This window comes from Haliaeetus leucocephalus, unplaced genomic scaffold (genome assembly GCF_000737465.1).
Source record: "Haliaeetus leucocephalus isolate CR32 unplaced genomic scaffold, Haliaeetus_leucocephalus-4.0 Scaffold68, whole genome shotgun sequence".
Classification (NCBI taxonomy): domain Eukaryota; kingdom Metazoa; phylum Chordata; class Aves; order Accipitriformes; family Accipitridae; genus Haliaeetus; species Haliaeetus leucocephalus.
The window spans coordinates 349,916-369,403 of record NW_010972504.1 but is presented as its reverse complement, the minus strand read 5'-3'; the positions used below and the strand labels follow the sequence as shown (position 1 = coordinate 369,403).

Below are 19,488 nucleotides of genomic sequence, written 5' to 3'. Positions count from 1 at the left end.
TCTAGACATTTTGCTCATAAGCTGCTTCTGAAGAAAGTTCTGAGTAGTACTCGATAATAAAAATAAGACAGAACCTCAAAATGAATGCAATGTTAGAAATAGCATATATTACAAATCTTTTCTTGATAGGAACAATTAATAAGAATACATATTAGCTTAAAAACAGTTCAGCAAATGTTGCTGATCTGCAAGAAATCTCAATTCACTATTTACAAATAAGACAAAGTGAATACAGGAAATTTTACACATTTGGTAGTTAATAGGTTATTGTTTGCCAAGTGGTCTATTAGAAACTGATATTTAGGAAGACTGGAAAAAACACCCCAACCAGTTATTACCTCTTCAGTCTATATTTTAAGTACAGAAAATTAAGACAATGAATACTGGAGATAACATTCTGCCTCATTCGGGGGATCAGGGACAGATGAGACAATGCTAAGACTTCTGCCATGAACGCCATTAAAATGTTCTGTGTACAGGCTTTGTAATAAATATACCTAGTCCTACTGAAAAGAGATTGTTGCCACCAGTTTAGTCTTTCGTCTGTCAAGAACTCACACTCCTGCACTTGCCAATTCAGAACAGTTTAATGATTTTTTTTCCTTTTGCTATACATAAAACGTAGTAAAGAAAGTAAAATTTAGATAATTGGATCAACACAGAAGATCAGTTATTCACAATACTGCTTAAATGAAATTATAAAAGCAATGACCAACACGCACTTAAGTTCACACAAAGAGGGGATTTCAGGAACATTGCTTACAGTTTACACTGCAGTCCAGCATGAAGGCAAGATACAGTAACTGTATTGGTCCAGTCCTGCAGAACATTTTACTAAGCAGTCTTATCTGTACATGGAACATCTCTTATCAAATCTGCTTCTCTTCAACATTCATCCACCTCTATCTGTGAGACCGGGATGAGTCTGTCCCCTCCATCAGGAAAAGAAAGAATATAGCAAATAATCAAGGGAAAAAAAAACCAAACAAAAAAACCACCAAAAATTTACAATACAGTTTTTTTTCCCCTTTTGATGAGAATGTTTTTCTGTACAAGTATTTTTTGTAATCTAATACTGTTTAAAAAGCTATCAGCTTCTTCAAGATGGCCACTGTAGGCATGATAATATTCCAGGAACACTTAAATAACAGTTTTTACAATAAATTTTAGGTCCGTATCATTAGATTACTTTATATGCACTGGTCTCTCATCTGATTTTAGGCGTTTCCTACGTGGCTGTATAAAATCTTCATCGGAGTCCTCAGTTATTTCACCATCATCCTCTTCCTGCTCAAATTCAGGCAAAGGCTGGAAGGTCCTGTCTGGGTAGATCTCTGTAAGTTTATCTTCAAAGTATAATGCAACTGCCTTCCCTGCCTGCGCTACTTCTGAATCAGCCTGTAAATAAAAGAAGACAGGAATATTCACCTGTTGGAAATGCACATCCCTTCACCAAGTGTGCATGGTCTGAAACGCTTACCTTCAAATTAATCTCTTGTGTTTCTGCATAAACTTGAACAACTTTCATCATCTAAAAAGGATACCAGAGTCAAAAAAAATGAAATTATAATCCTTTCTAAAGTTACGAGATTGCATAGGATTGGATGACTAAAGTCAGCCATAACAACAAAACAGTTTGTTATGGACTACACCTCTTTAGTTCTCAAACTTAGCGGAAGCAGGTTTAAAACACGTCTTAGGAGGGTGACATGAGGTAAATAAACCTTCAACAAAACACACAACCTTTGTACAAATGTCTCCCAGTCATTTTCAAAACTGCGCTCTACTCATGACTGCCTTCTTCATTACAAGTTTTAGTTGCCTGGGCATTATTGTGGAAAAGTCTCACTTTAGAGAGAAGTGCTCCATGAGACTTCTTTCTTGAGGGTCTTACCACACTTTGATTTCTATTTTTTAAAAGCATATGGCTTAGAGGCACTAGACATAATGCTATTATGAGGGGTGAGGGTGACTCATCTTTTGCCATGAACCAGTATTTCAAACAGTGAGACAAGTCTGAAACAATTTTTTTAAAAAACAAAAAATCAACACAAAACACATCCATCAATCCTTTCTCCCTTGTTTTACTCTGTCCCTAAGAGCTGCAGCATGTTTTCCTCTACAGTAGATGCTTCATTAATTCCCTTGATTGAGAAGTTCACATAATTGCAACTTCTTCCACAGTGCTCATTAACCTCCACCTAATATAGAGACATAAGGGAGTTGGGGGTGTCAAAGTCCCAAATGCTAGTAAGCATTTACAGCATTACATCATTAACCTTGATTTTCACTAGTGTACTTGTGAAACAGTTGAGATTTTAATTGTAGGCTTGTGTACTTCCTACAATTTACTTCTTCACAGAGCCAGAAATGCAGTCCAAACACTGCAAAACTCAGATTACATTTTACAGAAAAAGACTGGCTGTTTTATGCATTTCTAAGATCAGCAGAAAGCCATTCCCTGCGATGCCTTCTCCCCAGGGCTTTGTCATCCTTGCTTCAAGGAAACAAGGATAAGCCCTTATCTCAGCTCCTACTTTGTTTCAGCACAATACCACAATTTTTTTTTATATCAGAATATTCTTTCCATTGCTCCACCTAATATTAACATTTAGCTAATTTATCTCCCCAAGTCACATTTCACATGTAAAGTGCAAATATTTCATTATCAGATGGGTTCACTGCAAAATAAGTCAACTTTCCACATTCATCAAAAGCATGACTCCATACAAAAGTTATTTACTGAAAATTGATTTTTGTGAGAGCCCAAATACCCATGAGCTAAAGCACTAAGCTTAATACTAGCCATAACAAACACAATGCTTTTCTGGATTCAGCCTGCAAGAGGTACTAGAACCAACAGAATATTCTTCAGAAAGGCACTCTTCCTCAGTACAGGACGTTTCTTCAATAGAGGTCTACCATGTTTCATGATTGTAAGAACAATTATCTGTATAGCTTGAGACAGTTTTAAGGACTGCTTGATTGTCTTTATTACCACACTTCCTCAGCACTTCTACAATCTATTCGATGTACAGTAACAAGGTCACCCTGCTCCTTAGTCATATATCTGCACCAGTGAATGCACTTTAAAAGTTCCGCCTGATCTCCCCATTTATTTAAAACCGAGAGGTAGTTCTGTAATTGCATTTGTTTTGTTTGTTTTTTAAATGCCTGATTCAGCATCTGCACCATAAGCAGAAGTTACTACAGGAAGCAGAGCCTTTAATTGGAGAAGCTGCATAACCATGTTGAAATAAATCTTAATCTAAAAAAATGTATACAGATTGGAAGTTAACATACTTCATTAAACCTTTCACAGTTCTTGAAGATCAACCGGACATCTGCCACAAAATCCTCAGGAGTCTGGTAGTGTTGAGAATGCTTCTTTTGCAGTTTCTTTTTCACTGTAGATAAATCCATTGGTTTCTTTATAATTTTATAGTAGTTTGGTATCTGTAAAAAACAAAGTGATTTATTACTACAATGACTACATAGTTCACAGCAGCAGTTGAATTTCTTCACTTATCAAAGTATCAATCAGCTAATCTCATCATGCATTGTATCCATGTTCACCAAGCGAGAACAATTTCCTTTCCTCAAATTGTTGAAGAAGTTCTTTCTAACCTTCAGTGTCTATCATAGCACGGTAATGCTTTTTGTTATAGTTACTTCTTTTACAGCTGAAAACAGAAGAGTCAAAGCAGTTTCTTTCCTCCTTTCATTTAAAAAATGGTGTGTCCTGTCCCGCTCCCCCCCCTCCCCCCAAAAAAAACCAACCACAAAAATCTCCTAAAGCATCTTGAATTTCATGGGTATCCTGAAACATCCTCTTCCAATTCAACAACTGCTAACTGAAAGTACTTGTAAATACCTGGGTTTGAGACTGGGTGTAGAGCCCCTGCATGGAGAAGCTACAGAATCAGCTTCTGTCTCTCTCAGAATCATGAAATACTGGATGACTGCCAGAAATTTTAGATTGATCAAGGGCAACATGCTTCAAGTAAAAGCAGTCAGTTCCTTCCCGAACTCTAGACTTTTAGAGATGTTATGCCAAAAATAAATCACAAACTATTTTTCAGGAGACTCACCGAAGCTGGGACAGGCTCTTGAAATTCAATGCTCAGCTCATGACAATACAGGTAAAGCAGCAGACGTTCACATTTCTTACAAAAAGATAAACAGCTTCACATTAATATCTTTAATTTATCCTCAGCCCAGAAGTTCATATCTCCCTATTTTAAACAGGTTTATACTTTAGCAGCTTAGTACTAGAAAATTTAAATACAATCCCCACAAGCTTAATTATAAAACGTCGAGTTCTTAGGAGGGCATTGTTAAGAGGGCAGAACACCACCTTACTGTTCACATAGCAGAAATATACTCCCTTTTTGCTTTCTTCTTCCTAAACAAAAGCGTAGGGCTAAAGTCAAACATGAAGAGACATACTAATGTACAGTCAAATTAACAAAAAAAAAAAAAAAAAAAAAAAACCAACTACAGCCACTTTTGTCCAACCATAACTGCATGTGACAGGAAAGGACTGAGTTGCAGACTTTTATCCTTTTCCCCACAAGACAAAATTAAACAACTTGAAACCAAAGCCAGAGTGTTTCTATGAATTCCCTCTTAAAATATTTTTCTTTCCTTTGCTTGCAATTCCTTTGGAGGAATTTGATTTGATAACTCTTAACTCTTTATGCACAGGCTGATTGATAAAGCTAAAAATAAATTCTGACTGTCAAGGTCATTACACCTTCCACAAGAATGCACCTAAATACTTCTAGCACCTCTCACAGCATAAGCTTAACATACGAAACTTAGGTAACTATTTTATGAAGGTTATATCAATGTTAAATGCAAAGAACTTCTAATTAAGAACACTGAAGAGATTAATGCATGTTAAAGGATGCATTTAAATACAGAATATGTGTTTACATGCAAATTTTAGCTACTGGATGAATGGAGCACTCCCACATGGTCACCAACACTTATATATGTGGTCACAGCAAGAAAAATCTCATTACTCATTTCTGGTTTTTTTTGGAACAGCCACAACTATATTTAGTTTGCTGCAGCCACAGCAAAAACATCTTCAAGAAACAGTGGGGGACTACTAGTGTGAGAAAGCACTTTTTTCTAGGAACGGATTCCTACAGATCTGAGACATACCCTTTGGTCCACAGGACTCAGGCCTTGTGCTGTTTTCCCTTTCTTGCTGTGTTGTGAATTGTCACAATCATATTCTACTTCTGGTTTGCTCAGGTCTCTGCAGAATGTACATATCCACTCTCCACTAAACAGAAATGAACACAATTATTCCAGATCTCCTGGGACAAAGCATCATCAGTGATGACTACAAAGATTTTTTCATTAGCTTTTACACATTCACATTGTACTGTAGTAAAGACTTGGATATCCAAAGATAAGGAATAACTTAAAGCTCAAGAGAATTCTGCCAGTCAAGGCCATTTTTCCTGCCCTCATATTCCTCTCCCAAGTATGTTCTAATACTTTAAAACACCTTTCTCACCAGGACTTTAAAATGCACTTTACATAACAGAATTACACTTTGAGAGACCATGTGTTTATCAGATAAACATTGACCAGTTACACACAAAACAATTCAGGCAGGCCTTTGAAATGTCACATTTTTTTACTGTCAAGAAATCATCCAGAACTAGCTGATGTTCAGGATGAAACACCAGTTTTGGTACTGTGTTGCAATCTACCATATGAGTAAGACCACCGAGCTCTTCTCAGGAACTACTACACTGTTTCTGGTACCTTGGAAAGCTGAGGAGTGTTGGTACATGACAAGTCAGGTGAAACACCTTCGGGCACTTTTCACAACATAACAGATCCCCTCCATTTTGGCATACAGCACACCAGTCTTCATTTGGATCATCATCTTTGTTATTGCCTTCTCCTCCAATTCTAGCTGATCGGTGCATTAGACTCCGCACCGGGGATTTTCCATTTACAAGGCTATGTCCAGACTGCTTGCAACTTTCACTTAAATCTGCTGGTTCAGTTTTTACATGATTTTCAAGACTTCCTAATGCTTCTAATTCACTTTCCAGATGCAAGTTAGTGGATAGTGGTGGTGTCAAGCTGCTCTCAGGACTGCTAAGCTGAAATGAAAGTAGCACATGAAAATCAAAGAGAGTCAATTTTACAAGGGCATCTTTCTTCATATGTTGGAAGTCAAAAGCCATCCACCATTTAAAGATACTATACTCACTTCCCAAAATGTGTGGCAAATCATCATGAAGACCTGAGTAGCATACAGTATTGAAAACTACTTTTTCACAAGTCCATCCTCTCAAGAACAGACTCATTTCTACTGATATATAACACGATAAACAAGCTTTCAAGCCAAACACAATGAAAAATTGTTAAAAATATACCTTCACTGTCATTAGGAAAAATCCTCAAATCCATCACCCTGCTCCCAGTACACAATCCTATTAAATCAAGCATAGCTGGGAAACACTGAAAAATGCTCACTTGCATAAATATTTTATTTATGCTCTGGTATAAGAACTTTTGACTGGTTGAAGATTTCTCAATGTAATTACATGCGTATGAGCATTCAGGAACTAGTAACAAAGGGTAACTTACAGCTTTTTATTAGTTAGGGATTAAAAGCAGCAAACACACTACACTGCTGGTGGTATTTGATTTTAATAGCTAACGATAAAATTTACACAACAGACTACGCTGTGTCTGGCAGATCATAGTATTAAAGGGTACAATAAAGTCCTCAACATGGACCAAACTGAGATTAAGTTCTGTTTTCCATCGGACTACTTTCAACATGCAACTACCTGTCATAATACAGAAAACTGACAAGGACTGGGTGTGTTTTGCATCCACATCACTAGGTCAAGTCCTATCCAAATCAGGAGGGGAAACATCTGCCATAATTTAATGTTTATTTGTTCAACATAAGCCAGCAAGCTACTGTCCAAGTCCCACTGCCACCTTATCGGTACCTATGTCACAAACCCCCAGTAACTGGCAGTCTTAGCAGTACTACGAAGAGACAGCTCAACACTCAAGCTGGCCTACACTTAACGTTCACACATACTGCCAGGGAGCAAAATATCTCTCAGTCTTCAGGGCTGTTAACAGAATATGAGGCTTAGAAGTAAAATTGCTTTATTATTTCCAAATTCTTAAGCATGCTGCTAAGAAAACCATAACATACTGTTGCACAAACTAACTTTACCATGCAAGCACTCCTTCTGCCATCCTCTGTTTTCTCCTGTTTTACTGTTCCTGAGAAACTGCATATCTCTTCCTCTGTCCCTGGCTCTTGCTTGACTTTCACTTGGTCAGACTTGAAGTTAACGCTAGTTTTCTCAGCAGTTCTGCCCGAGGAGCCACAGCTAGAAAGATACCAGCATATAAGTAAGAGGAAAACTCATCAGAGCAAAGACATTTAAGTGACCGTTTCCTGAACAATTTCAAAGGCAAAGCATGTCAGAACATTTACAAGATAGCTCAAGTTCACAAGACAGCAGAGAATCATAGTGAAAGAAAGGAAAAAACAAAAACAAAAAAATCAATCTTCTTCCTGTAAGCATTTTTCTATTACTGGGTCACAGTTATATCAAAGCCCTATTGACCCATTGCCAATTAATTTTTTTTAATTCTTCGTGTCTGATGTTTCAGCCTGGCAGTGTTAATGTAACATACTCACCTTCCTCTGCTACCTGTGCTGGAGGTACTAGGTGGCCTCACAGGAGTGTGGGAGTTAGATAAACCTGCAAAGAAGCAGCATAGAAGTTGACTTGGTACAAATTTACATTCTGCAGTAAAATAAATGACTAGTGTTGAGTAATGCCAGAAGTGCTGCTAGAATATCCCAATTTAATAATTCACACAAGTCAGCTGCCCTCTCAGTCGTTTGGTCAGAGCAAAGGTCTAGCACACCACATCAAATAAAAAAACCAGACAACACACTGTTGTTAGAGGCCCAATAATTATTTCACCTAATCCAAAGAGTGCTATACCCTCAGCCCATTAAGTCCTCAAATTTTATCCACTGACATCCACCAATGAAATCAAGAAAATCTGTACGTTTTGCATGCAGGTTTTGAGAAATATAGTAAGTTCCACTGCCGCAACCGTTCATTCACAGAACCTTACAATAATCTTGCAGAGAGAAGACTAAGAGAAACAGGTATCAAATGACCGAAATCAGCTTCTTACTAATAGAAATGGACATTTTCAATGTTTAAATAACTCAACATTAGGTATTGGTGACTTAATTTGTTCACATGCACAACGAAAGCTCTATCATCAATTGGCTGTATTTAGAATGACCTTGCTCAAATGATTCTGTCACTAACAGAATGGTCTAGCCAGTCATCATTTGGGGGCAATAACTGAACTATGTCCTCTGATGCACAAAAAAAAAAGAAAAAAAGGATTGTGGTAACATAGGACAAAAATATAGTCTATACATGTATGTGGAATACTGTATTCGTGTGCTGACACTTTGTTACTATAAAGATATTTCTGAAGGAGAGTAAAATTTAAATTTCCAGAATTTCTTTCTGAGCAAAATAAATTTTAAACTAACAAAATATCGCTTCCCTTTTGGCAGGAAATGGTAGGTAATCATTTTCAACTTAAATACCAGAAATACCCATCACATTTACCTGATGACCCTGGAGATAGAGCTGAAGGTCCTGGGGAGGGATTCATGGTACTTGTAGGTTGTGGGGGTAGGTGGCTGCCTGAAATGTATCTGCTTAGAAGGTTATCTAAATTACTTGAACCAGCATCTTCAAGCTAAGAAGCAAAAACAAAAGTCTGAATCAGAGATGTCTAATTAAAGTTTCTTAATAGTTCCTCATCTTTAAACTATGACCAGTATCTTTACCGGAGTTGTTCACTATCCCTTCAAGGATTCAGAACATCAGCAAACATTTTTGTCAGGTCATAGAGATCAGTCTTTCAGAACAGAAACCCACAGTCAGAAACCTAAAGTAAGATTTTTTTCAAAAGCTCCTAAATATCTGAGTTCTTCCAGCATGGTCATAGGCTGCACTTACTCTAGGTGATTCCAGACTTTCAGCTTTCCAGATGTTCAGTGTGTTAGTCATACAAATGCTGTTAGTCATATGAACTACCAGATTACTAATGTTACAAGAGTTATTTCACAATTAAGATATTAAGGGAAACCACGAACTTGTTTTTCCTTAGCATGATGTGAAGTCTCCCTCCCTCCCATTCACTTTTTACACAGATTTTAGTATCTATTAAAAACAAGGAAACAGGTACCCTATTACTTTAACTGCTTAAAGCCATTAACCGCAAGACTGCGTAACTGCAAATAATGTATTGAAACACACTGTATTCAAAGTGGGTTTTTATGACCGTGCAAGCAACTTGAAAGTCTAATAGCTTCCTAGCCAACTCTTTCATCAACTAAAATCCCTAACAGCTATTACATGAAGAGGTATTAAAAAGAGTATCTTAACAGAATTCTGCATTTCCAGTGCACCTAGAAGTTGCACCTTTATGTTTTAGACTATCCCACTAACAACTATTTCTAACTTGGTGTATCATGAACTTTAGACACGTACAGCTAAACCAGTCATAACTAGTTATACTTGTGTTTTGTTCTAATGACTAAACAAAGCTTCAGCACTGTAGATCGATCACATTCAGAGATGTGATCCTTTTTTTCCCCCCACTAGTCTTACATTAGCAAACTACCTGCAGCCTCATGAGAAAACTGAATGTACAACCCTTGAACATGACTACAGATTAAGAGTTAAAAAGTAGCTATTGATATTACAGCAGACCATCTGCTTGGATGAAATTTAGGTTTTGTTTTTAAGGTGACTGTTTCCTGTACCATGACCAAATCTCCTGTGCTTCACATGGGCATTTCAACATAAATATTCTGTTCTGAAGATGAAGTCATCATCCTCCCCCCTGTGGCTTCCCAAATACTCTTGCAGAAAACATTACTTTTACTTCCTTTGCCCCCACTCATACATTAAGTTATGCTTCTGACATCTCCAAATGAGCCTGATTTCCTCAAAATCTACCTAGCTTGTGTGCAGTACTATCTACCACCTCTCTGGGCAAAAAATAAAGGGCACACACTGCAGTTCCAAGTCCGTGAGTACCAACAGTGTGCAGATGAAGTGAACACTACAGAAGCACAAACAGTCACACTCTGTGCAGGCAAGAATTTCCAGGCAGACACCACCACGGCTCAAGACTAATCACAGTGGCCAGCTTAAATGTTCTGCAGCACCTTCCAGGATCCAACGCTAATGTAAATGCTGGCCTCTTGCATACAAGGAAATGATTACAGCTACACTGCTGGGGTAGAGAGGAAACATGAGGAGAGAGAAAAGCAGGGCAGTGGGACACCTTTTCTCTGTACTTCTTGCATTTAATTGTTATGTTTAGGAACATCACAGAGAAGTGCCAGGCAACTTTAACTCTGAATAAATTACCATTCAGGGCATTCGACATACATAACTATTCAACTATTATAGTGGTATCTTCCCATGTGATAATCTTGTGGAAGAAAGGAAGTGAACACAGTACTTGAACTAATCTAAGTATGAATTTTACTATAGGACAGCCATTAAATACTCATTAATCTAAAGGTTAACACAGGTCAAGCAGGTCAGCCCTATATAGTGAAAATAGTTGCATGCCCAAGCCAAAGGCTGAAGATTTTAATTCTTCAACTTTAAGTGATAACTAACTATACCATTCCACAGACAAGTACTGGTATCCAAATAAAAAAAGATACAGAAAGGAAAGCAAATCATTAGTTCACCCACAGTGTAAGTGCCTGATCTTCTCCACTGACCTGGATGGGCGGAATATCTGGCAGGGAAGGTAAATTCTCTGGGTTTGTTACAGAAGGAATGAGTTCGATTGCTGTAACGGACGGACTTGTCGGACCACGGTTTGCACTCGCCATTGTTGCTGTAGTAGGACTAGTTGGATTAATAGTGGTGTTGTGCACAGAAACAACTGGAAAAGGCCCCGCGTGCCCAGGGTTAGAATGCTGTAGGAAAAGAAAAGAGACCATGACTGCATTACGGACAAATCAGACAGCCACTGTATGTAAAATTGCAACATGTGCATTATATGATAGTCCTCAACAAAAAATGGGGGGGGGAACAACAACATATAAACTCACATTTGTATCAACATAACCTGATAGCACTGAATGCAAAGCAACTGCTATGTTTAATTACTTGGAAAGAAAAAACACTTTATGTGGCTAGATATTTAAATATAGAGCACAACTTCCACCAAATTATTTTCCTATATAGTTATATTTTTCTTAAAGCAATTACTTCCTCCAAAGACAACTTTAGAGTCCATGTCTGTCTACGATTTTTTTTTTGGTTTTGTTTTTTTTTAAGAAAAGAGTAACTGTTTCAAGTATTATAAAGTCATTTTTGGCTTTCCAGTCACATTAACATTCATTGTCAAGAATTTTTATTCTTAATGGTATGCAGAGCTCTGCATCATGCTTCAAGTTTGAATTTAAAAACGCTTCAGAATTTGGTTTCATTAAAACCCCTCGACTACATCACTTTGAACTTCACTATTCTTGACTATTCTCTAAGAAACCCAAAAGCTGAATGTCACCCAAAAATTAAAAAGGAAATGTTTTGTTTCCTAGAACTAAAATGCAATACAAACATTACAATTCACTTTTATTCTTAAGGTTTGAATTTTCTTATGTTCAGCAAAAATGTCACAGTACTGTATGCAACATGAAAAAGCATATAAATGTGTGTAGCTGTGAGTTATAAGTGTTACAGAAACACATTTACAGCTGGAGGTATCATCTATTGTAATGAAAGTTTGGCACAATGGCACAAATGAAGCGTGTACACAGGATATACTTGTCTTTGAAGGTGAGGTTGCATCATGGAGTATTGTGGTCCATTGTGGCGTGGTATTCCTGGTATACGAGCAGCATTCTGAGCCATTCTCATCTGATGTGCTTGGAAAGCCCCACAGTTCATGTTACCCCTCTGCATGGTCTGCATGCTGATCAACCTGGGAGGCTGCAAGGGTTTTTGTTTTTTAAAATTTTTGCTTTTAACATGGAAAAAAGAAGCCAATCTCTTTCCACAGTAGTAGGTTTACTAGTTACATAACATCAAGAAAAGCCAATAGCTGTCACATTTAAAGTATGTAAAATTTCAAAAGACTTTCACATTTACAAACTGCTTTTTAAGTTTATATTTGATAGGGCAATTTTAAGTTTCGGTGTTATGGTAAAAGGTGAAATAAGAACATATAAGAGACTTACCTGCTGCTGTAAGATTTGTGGACTCGTCTGCCTGGGAACTGACCCAGCTGGCTGTCCCATCCTCATCTGCTGCAGTTGCTGATGCTTTTGTGCATACACTTGCTGCTGCATATGCTGAAGTCGAAGCTGTGCTAGATTAATTTGTCCTGGAGCTTTGTTGATGTGGTTTGTTCCTGGAGGAGCTTGACCAACCACTACATTAGGAGTGTAACTAGGAGTTGGTTTATTTTCAATGACAAGGTTACCTAAATAAAACAAAAAAAGAACTAGTAAACAGTTAAATCTCCATCATCATCCAAAGGTTGATAAACACAGAATATTCAGATATTTCTAATTCAGCTTCCTCAGGTGCAGTAACAAAGCAATTTAAGTTGGAAATTTTCTTTTTAGGTCTCCATAACCATACACGAGAAAAGCAAAAAGAAAACTCACACTACAAGAAGAAATTGCAAAACTAAAAACATGACCTGTGAGGAAAGAGTGAAAGAACTGAAACTGCACAGCCTAGAAGACAAGACAGAAATGACTGTTCTCTGTGTTCACAACAAACAGACAAGATGAGAAACAAAATAGGAAAAAAGCATGTTGAGCATAAAGTTTCTATACCTAAGGAAGCAAAGCCCAGGAAAAGATATTTGGGGGACAGTGGAGAGTATCCCATCACCGAATGACTAAGAACAGGTTATACAACCACGACACAAAACACTGCTACAAGCAAGTCCTGCCTTGATACAATGCAATGGACCACATTGCCTCTCTAGCTATCTCCAGTCCTATTTTTAAAGGGAAAAGACAGAATGCTGGTTTTTTTCTTTGAACATGTACTCATTGGAATCTGCATGTCACTTTTTATTGAGGTTGACAGTTTCTGTTCTGTTTCCTATATAGCTTTCCCCACCTGCCCTGGGTCTCTGTCAAACAAACTTTGAAGCTCTGTGCTGGAAAGCCTTGCTTTTTCCTTCTTGACTAATCTCCAAGAGAAACAGAGCTCAAAAATTGCTTGAGGAACTGCCCGTGAAGGAATAGTGTCAATTTTAAACCATTACTTACACAATTAAAAGTTTGTTTATTTTGCACATAAACCTCCTTGACTAAAGACAGGAACACCAAAACATAGCTAGGAGACTTATTAAGCAAGAAGCAAGTACATACAAAAGCATCAGGAAGAGCTGATATTTTTATCAGATTTTCTAATAGATTTTTATCCAACAGAAAAGTTCACAAGCAGGTGCTAGCAGATACCTCTGTCTCACTGTGCTCTCCCCACTAGCTCACCTCCCCTCTTCTCTCATTTAAAACTTGTTCTTTGAAAAGCTTAAGTGATTAGGGGATTAATATGGAAGAAAAACTGTGACACCACACTGCTGCAGGATAAGGCAATAATAAAGAGGCTAAGATATTAAACACCTTACATCCTTAAAAGAGCACACGTTATTACTGCATCTGACAACAGCCAGCAATGTACAGTAATCGTAACTGCAAATGTCCAATGATCCCAGCTTTCACTAAGTGGTCACGCAGTACATGAGCGCTCAAAGCTCCTATCTCACCAAGACTATTACAAACTCCCACGGCAGCTAATGCTTTAGGGCAAAGAAGGAATAAATAGCTGTGCTCATAAGAACTATGTAAGATATAAAAGCTTACAGCTATGGTGCCATAACCTACCATGTGGCAGTTGCAAGCAACACACACACAGGAACAGCAGTGTATCTCCCATTATGAGGCTCTGTTTTTCTTTACCTTTATAAATGTGCCAGACATCTTAGAATACAAAACTACTTAAACACTGCTGCTTAATTCACTTGCCTCTCCAGCAATCACATGGACTGGCTTGGTACTTAGCCATGAACTTAGCTCATATCAAGTCCTCCTAATTATGCTTGTTCATGCAACTTGCAACACATTAAGACATCTAGTATTACTCCATACACAGCTAAATACAACACTCAGATAAGCAAAACTGATTCTATTTACTTGTCAAAAAAGCTTATTCCAGAAACCGAAGCACCCATTTAGCGCTAGTGTGTTATACTATAACCATCAGAAGCACTTTAAGAGGGGGAAAAAAGAGCCATTCCTAGAACCATTCCCATTGGAAACCAAAACCTGAGGAGAAAGCTTTGCTAATAGAAAGAACAGAGCAGATAAGGAGGGTAATCAGGTCTGGATGGGTTATGTCAATAGAGTTTTGTTCTTCTGCATTAAGAGATGTATTGCACTCCAATTCACTCATGTTGGATGAACACCTGCAACTCAAGTCTAGTTTTTCAAGTAACACCAAATAAACAAACACAATTTTCTCACCTAAATTGACGACGTTCTTTGCCCAGAATGTAGGGTCACAATGGAAGCGTATTGCTCCATTGGCAGCTGGGACAGGATCACAACGTGCCTTTAAAATATGACGTAACTGGAATGTTATCTAATGGAAAACAAAAACAAGACTGTTGATGACAACAAAATAAAGAATGAGAAAGTTAAGAAGCGTGCATTTGCCCAACAAGTTTAGACTGCCAGATCACCAACAAGGACGGTCAATAGCAAGTTTGCTTAGTAGCTTGGAAAGTACTCAATTCACCAGGAAAATCATCCACTGTACAACTAATTTTTTACTCAACTCAGAGGACTACAGAGAAGTACTGTTACACAATAATACAACTTCTGCAATGACTCAAGTGAAACAACTGAGGTACCTTTACAGAGCTTGACCCCATTCCTTCTACGATAATACTGTTAAGTCCTTAATTTACGAATGAAGTGGTGTAAAAGTTAGAAAATTTATCCCATTATTACAGAATGGTTTGTTTTTTTAAATGAAGCATGAACAACTCACTGTCTCTTCCTTGGGTATAATCTAGTGAAGCTACACGATACTTAGAAAATTCTTTTGACTAAACATTCTCTGTACTGTACAGACAAGTTAGAGGATGCTTCCTTACCAGCCGTTTACTGTATAGCAAAGCAGTACTGCTGCCACTTGCAATAGCCCAATTAGTAAAGTTCATCACATGCTTCACTTGTCGCGAAAGACCAGTGATGTCATTTTGTTGTTGTATTAACTTCATCTGTCTCTCCTTTGTTACATTCTACAAAGAAACAAAAACTTTATTACAATGGGGGCTTCAGATTTATCAGGGAAAATGTAAACCACTATCACAGTTCTTACAGAAAAAAGAAATGTCACAAGCAAAGCAGCTTATAATAATGCTCATATTCAGAGCAGCTAGAACCATCAAGTAATAATTCTCTATTATTCCACTCTACCATTCTTCCTTGAAGTACCAAAGTGCAGGGAAAGTAGTGGGCTCAGAGAAGAGCCTCTGCTTCATCCCAGGAAAATATCAGCTACTAAACCAAGACCAGTTCTCTTCCTCATGTTGCCAGAGGCATAGCAACATGACAAAGAACTGGGGGAGCGACCCAGACTGGGGCCCAACGAAACTGCCAGCTCCATAATGGGTGGTGCCCTGACATTCTTGCAACTGCCACCACAGCAGCTGCAGAGCAGCGACTGGAAGAGACAACAACAGTGGTGGCCCAGGTACTCGGCTGGAACACCAGCTCCTGTGCCAACCAGAAACTGCCTCTAAACACCTCCCGAGTACAGCAGGTAAACTCAGCAGCCCCATCTCCGAGAAGTCTTCAGCCTCTGATAACCTGCCAGCTGTAAATCTTGTGTTAAAAATCTGGGCTGCAGTATTGAATCTTCAGGATTCAAATTTAACAATACACGATTAGGCAACTGTTACAACCTCACAAAAAAGGAGTTTCCAATGGAATTTTTCTAGCTTGTAACAAATGCTAGGTAAACAAGAAAACCCAAAATTCATTTACTCGTGCAGCTTCAAATTACTTATTTCACTCCTGATCAAGTAGTCTTTTCTTCCAGGAATACTCATTTCATTGCCAAATAACTGTTCCTTAACCAGAAAAAACCTCTATTGTAATTAACTTGATTTTAAATTTTTCAGTCACATCATGGCAACCTGGCAATATGCTATGAACTAACTTCTTATGATGGATCTCCTCTCTTCAGGTGAAAAAGTAATCATAAGTTAAATTTTCATAGATCTGAATAGAAGTCAGAATGTAACTATTATTCAGAATGTGCTAGCTGGAAAGTATGTTTAAAGTCATTGCCTCCTTTACAATGCCAATCTATATAACTTAAAATACCAGCACTACACCTTCATGTACAAATACCTAAGACTACCATGTCTTTGAGAACCTAGGTGTCCTTAAAGGGTCAGGATTTGTCTGAAGTCAACATCACTTGTGAAAATTACTGAGGAAACAAATACTAACAACTGCCACTAAGATCACCACTGACTTAACAGCAAAGCAGTCAACATGACACTAGGAGTGAAAATTAATACTACCCTGCATGCTTCCCTGCTCCCTTCCCCTGCTACCACCACCCTATAAAAGCAAAAGGAGGGAAACCAATTTTAACAATGACCTAGCACAACTGACAAAGCAAAGAATGATGTAAAGTTGCATCAAACACATTGCATCAATTTGTTATGTGCTCAAGACAAAGTACACAGACCTGTCTCTAGGAATTTACAGAAAAACTTCTAGACAAGGTATCAGGAGAAGACAAAAAGAAGCAGCTCAACCATAACAGTGCTAATATTACGTGAACTTTAAAAAGCTATTTGAGGGAAAGAATAGATTATACACACCTTAGAACTATGTTATAATATAGAAATATGGCAAACAAAACATGGAAGGGAGATTTTCAGACACTCCTTTATGATGAGCCCAATTTTGAATGAATCTGAGGCATAGACATAAAACTAAAGGAGCCACAGGCTCTAGCTAGCAAAAGGATAAACAAGAGATTTAACTCCAACACACCATTCATAGGCAATATTAGTATTGCAACACCTGCAGTCACACCAAACAAACTGTTTTCAAACATGGAGTGCGAGTTCTCAATAGGGGACTGGAAAGAGTGAACAACACTATTATTTTTTTTCTCTTAACTGTACCTCAAGGTGCTGTAAAAGAGATTTTCCCTTTTTATTGATTTCATTGATGAGGGTGAATATAGCCACTTTGATTTCCTGTTCTACTCGTTTGTTAGTTTCATTTACTTCTTTTATCCTAAAAAAAGAGAAATGTATTGTCAGGCAGTCACTTTATACTATGCCACCATATACTAAACACCCCACGCATCTTCCCACCCTTGAAGAGTGAAGGTGCAATTTCTGTATTGAAGAAGTTCTGGTAAGTGCAAAATTTATAGCTTGTTTTATTTCTAACAGAGAAATCATAATTAATCAACTTTTTCAAAGAAGCCATCTAGAATTTCAGTTTTGGAAAAAAATTTAAACAGTCTGAGATCAAGATAGTATCTCAATTAACAACTTGTGTTTTACTTAAAGTAATATGAAACAGTCCTTGTGGTTTATACACTTTATTTATATGTTTACACAAACACACATAGAGACATGCCCAGCCAAGACCACATGTGTGTGTATGTACACATATATATTTATCTCCATATCATGTCTCTTTCATTATGAAGAGTTTATATATGATGCCTTAAACTTTTATGCTATTATATATTAACCAGAAAGGAAGTCAAGCCTGAATTTCAGATGGACCCCTCCACCTCCTCCAGAAAATCTTGTAACAAAAAGGTTATTACATACCTGTAATCAATACACAATAAGGATATAAACATTTCACTAATGATTTGCCTGCCATTAGTCTACATTATTCTCTTGTGCTTCAGTACTACTGCCTTTCAGTTTTATATACCTCACACCTCTTCATCATTTCCATCATTGTCATTCTTCCTCAGTTTTAGTGTCTTCGTTTTCTCAACTTCTTCAGACTCAAGCAAATCATCTTGAGCTCTGTCCACAGAATTTGAAATGCAGCATTTCTTAAACTCCACTGTAAATTCTGGATTTATTTGATCCTATGCTGCCTTAATCTAATGACAACATAGTGTTGCTGCAGGATTCTTTACTTTGCTTGTAGGAGTCAGAGCACAATACCTTGCCATGAGCCAGTCTGAGTGCAAAGACTTAAACTGTCCTTTTTTAAAGGGCTGCTTTGCTACTGGATCAAGCATCTGAACTTGTGATGTCATTCATCCTGATATGATCACAAGACCAATGCTCACTTGTCTGACAATGATCTTCATTGTTGGTGTCATACACCCTTTAAGGTATCTTAGACTCACGTGCTTTTTCGTGACAGAACAACCTGGTCTTCTACTCCAAAAAACATTCAACCAACCCTTCATTAAGTCAGTAGGCATCCATCCTTGGCTTTGGCACCCAACAATTATTCCAGTAGGCAGCTATTCCTTCAACACTGTTTTACGCTTCATGATCACATATGATGGCAATTTCATACCATCTGCTAACACTGACAAGATTATTGTAATATACTTTTTTTTCATTCTCTGAACCTTATATGATAACGGATTTTGTGCCCTACTTCAACAAAGTAACTGAATGACATGTCAAAGCAAACTAGTGTCTAGTGTCCCACCTGCACTACCCATTTGGCTCAGCAGATCATCATGATCTTAACCCAATCACATGCTGCAGAAATTCACTGAATTTTCAGTGAAGCCAGAAACTCTTAGGCAAAAAACCATCACAATGTTACTCATACATGCACCACCCATTATTGGCCTTGAATTCTTACCAGAGAATGTTTTATGACATTTCTTGAGCTTTCGGTGTGAGAGACTGAAAGAGTTAATGTCTCAAATATTGTGGTGGGGCAAATTCTGCTTAACAACGAAATCGAACTGCATAGCAAGGAACCACAGGTGAAAAGAAGCCAATCAGCACCAGGAGGTCTTGCTGGAGGGTACACAGCTCCAGTGTTCTGATAATGCTGTTCTAATATGCTGAGCAGGCCAATTCACCACGCCATTTTGATAGGATGTTCTGATATGCTAAGCAGGACAGCTCACCATGCATGAAGAGATCACATCTGCAGGGAAGGGGAAGTTATCCCCCAAACAACTCCCAAGTCCCAAAGGCTCACTAACTGTTCATGACACCTAACTGGCCTAATAAGTTGAGTGCCTGCCCGAAGGAGGGGCAAGGATGATAAAAGGACACAAATGAAGCCCCAGGTGCATGTGTCCACTGGGACTGGACCCCTCGGCTGACTGAACCAACACTGGA

General features: G+C 38.0%; 1 protein-coding gene across 3 annotated transcripts in view; it reads right to left on the bottom strand.

Annotated features, from left to right (window-relative positions):
- Positions 1-593: 593 nt before the first annotated feature.
- Positions 594-19,488, bottom strand: part of TRIM33 (tripartite motif containing 33) — a 38,493-nt gene continuing 19,598 nt past the window's right edge. For 2 of the 3 annotated variants that reach the window (XM_010578582.1, XM_010578598.1), the window contains 15 exons: positions 17,320-17,434; positions 15,265-15,411; positions 14,630-14,747; positions 12,323-12,567; positions 11,910-12,074; positions 10,856-11,056; positions 8,673-8,805; positions 7,709-7,772; positions 7,235-7,394; positions 5,788-6,134; positions 5,173-5,296; positions 4,092-4,166; positions 3,304-3,456; positions 1,481-1,531; positions 594-1,398 (listed from right to left, as the gene is read on the bottom strand). In XM_010578582.1, coding sequence (XP_010576884.1) covers positions 1,186-1,398; positions 1,481-1,531; positions 3,304-3,456; positions 4,092-4,166; positions 5,173-5,296; positions 5,788-6,134; positions 7,235-7,394; positions 7,709-7,772; positions 8,673-8,805; positions 10,856-11,056; positions 11,910-12,074; positions 12,323-12,567; positions 14,630-14,747; positions 15,265-15,411; positions 17,320-17,434 — 2,311 coding nt within the window. In that variant the 3' untranslated portion in view covers positions 594-1,185. The remainder of the gene's footprint in view (positions 1,399-1,480; positions 1,532-3,303; positions 3,457-4,091; positions 4,167-5,172; positions 5,297-5,787; positions 6,135-7,234; positions 7,395-7,708; positions 7,773-8,672; positions 8,806-10,855; positions 11,057-11,909; positions 12,075-12,322; positions 12,568-14,629; positions 14,748-15,264; positions 15,412-17,319; positions 17,435-19,488) is intronic. The other variant, XM_010578590.1, reaches the window with a different exon arrangement.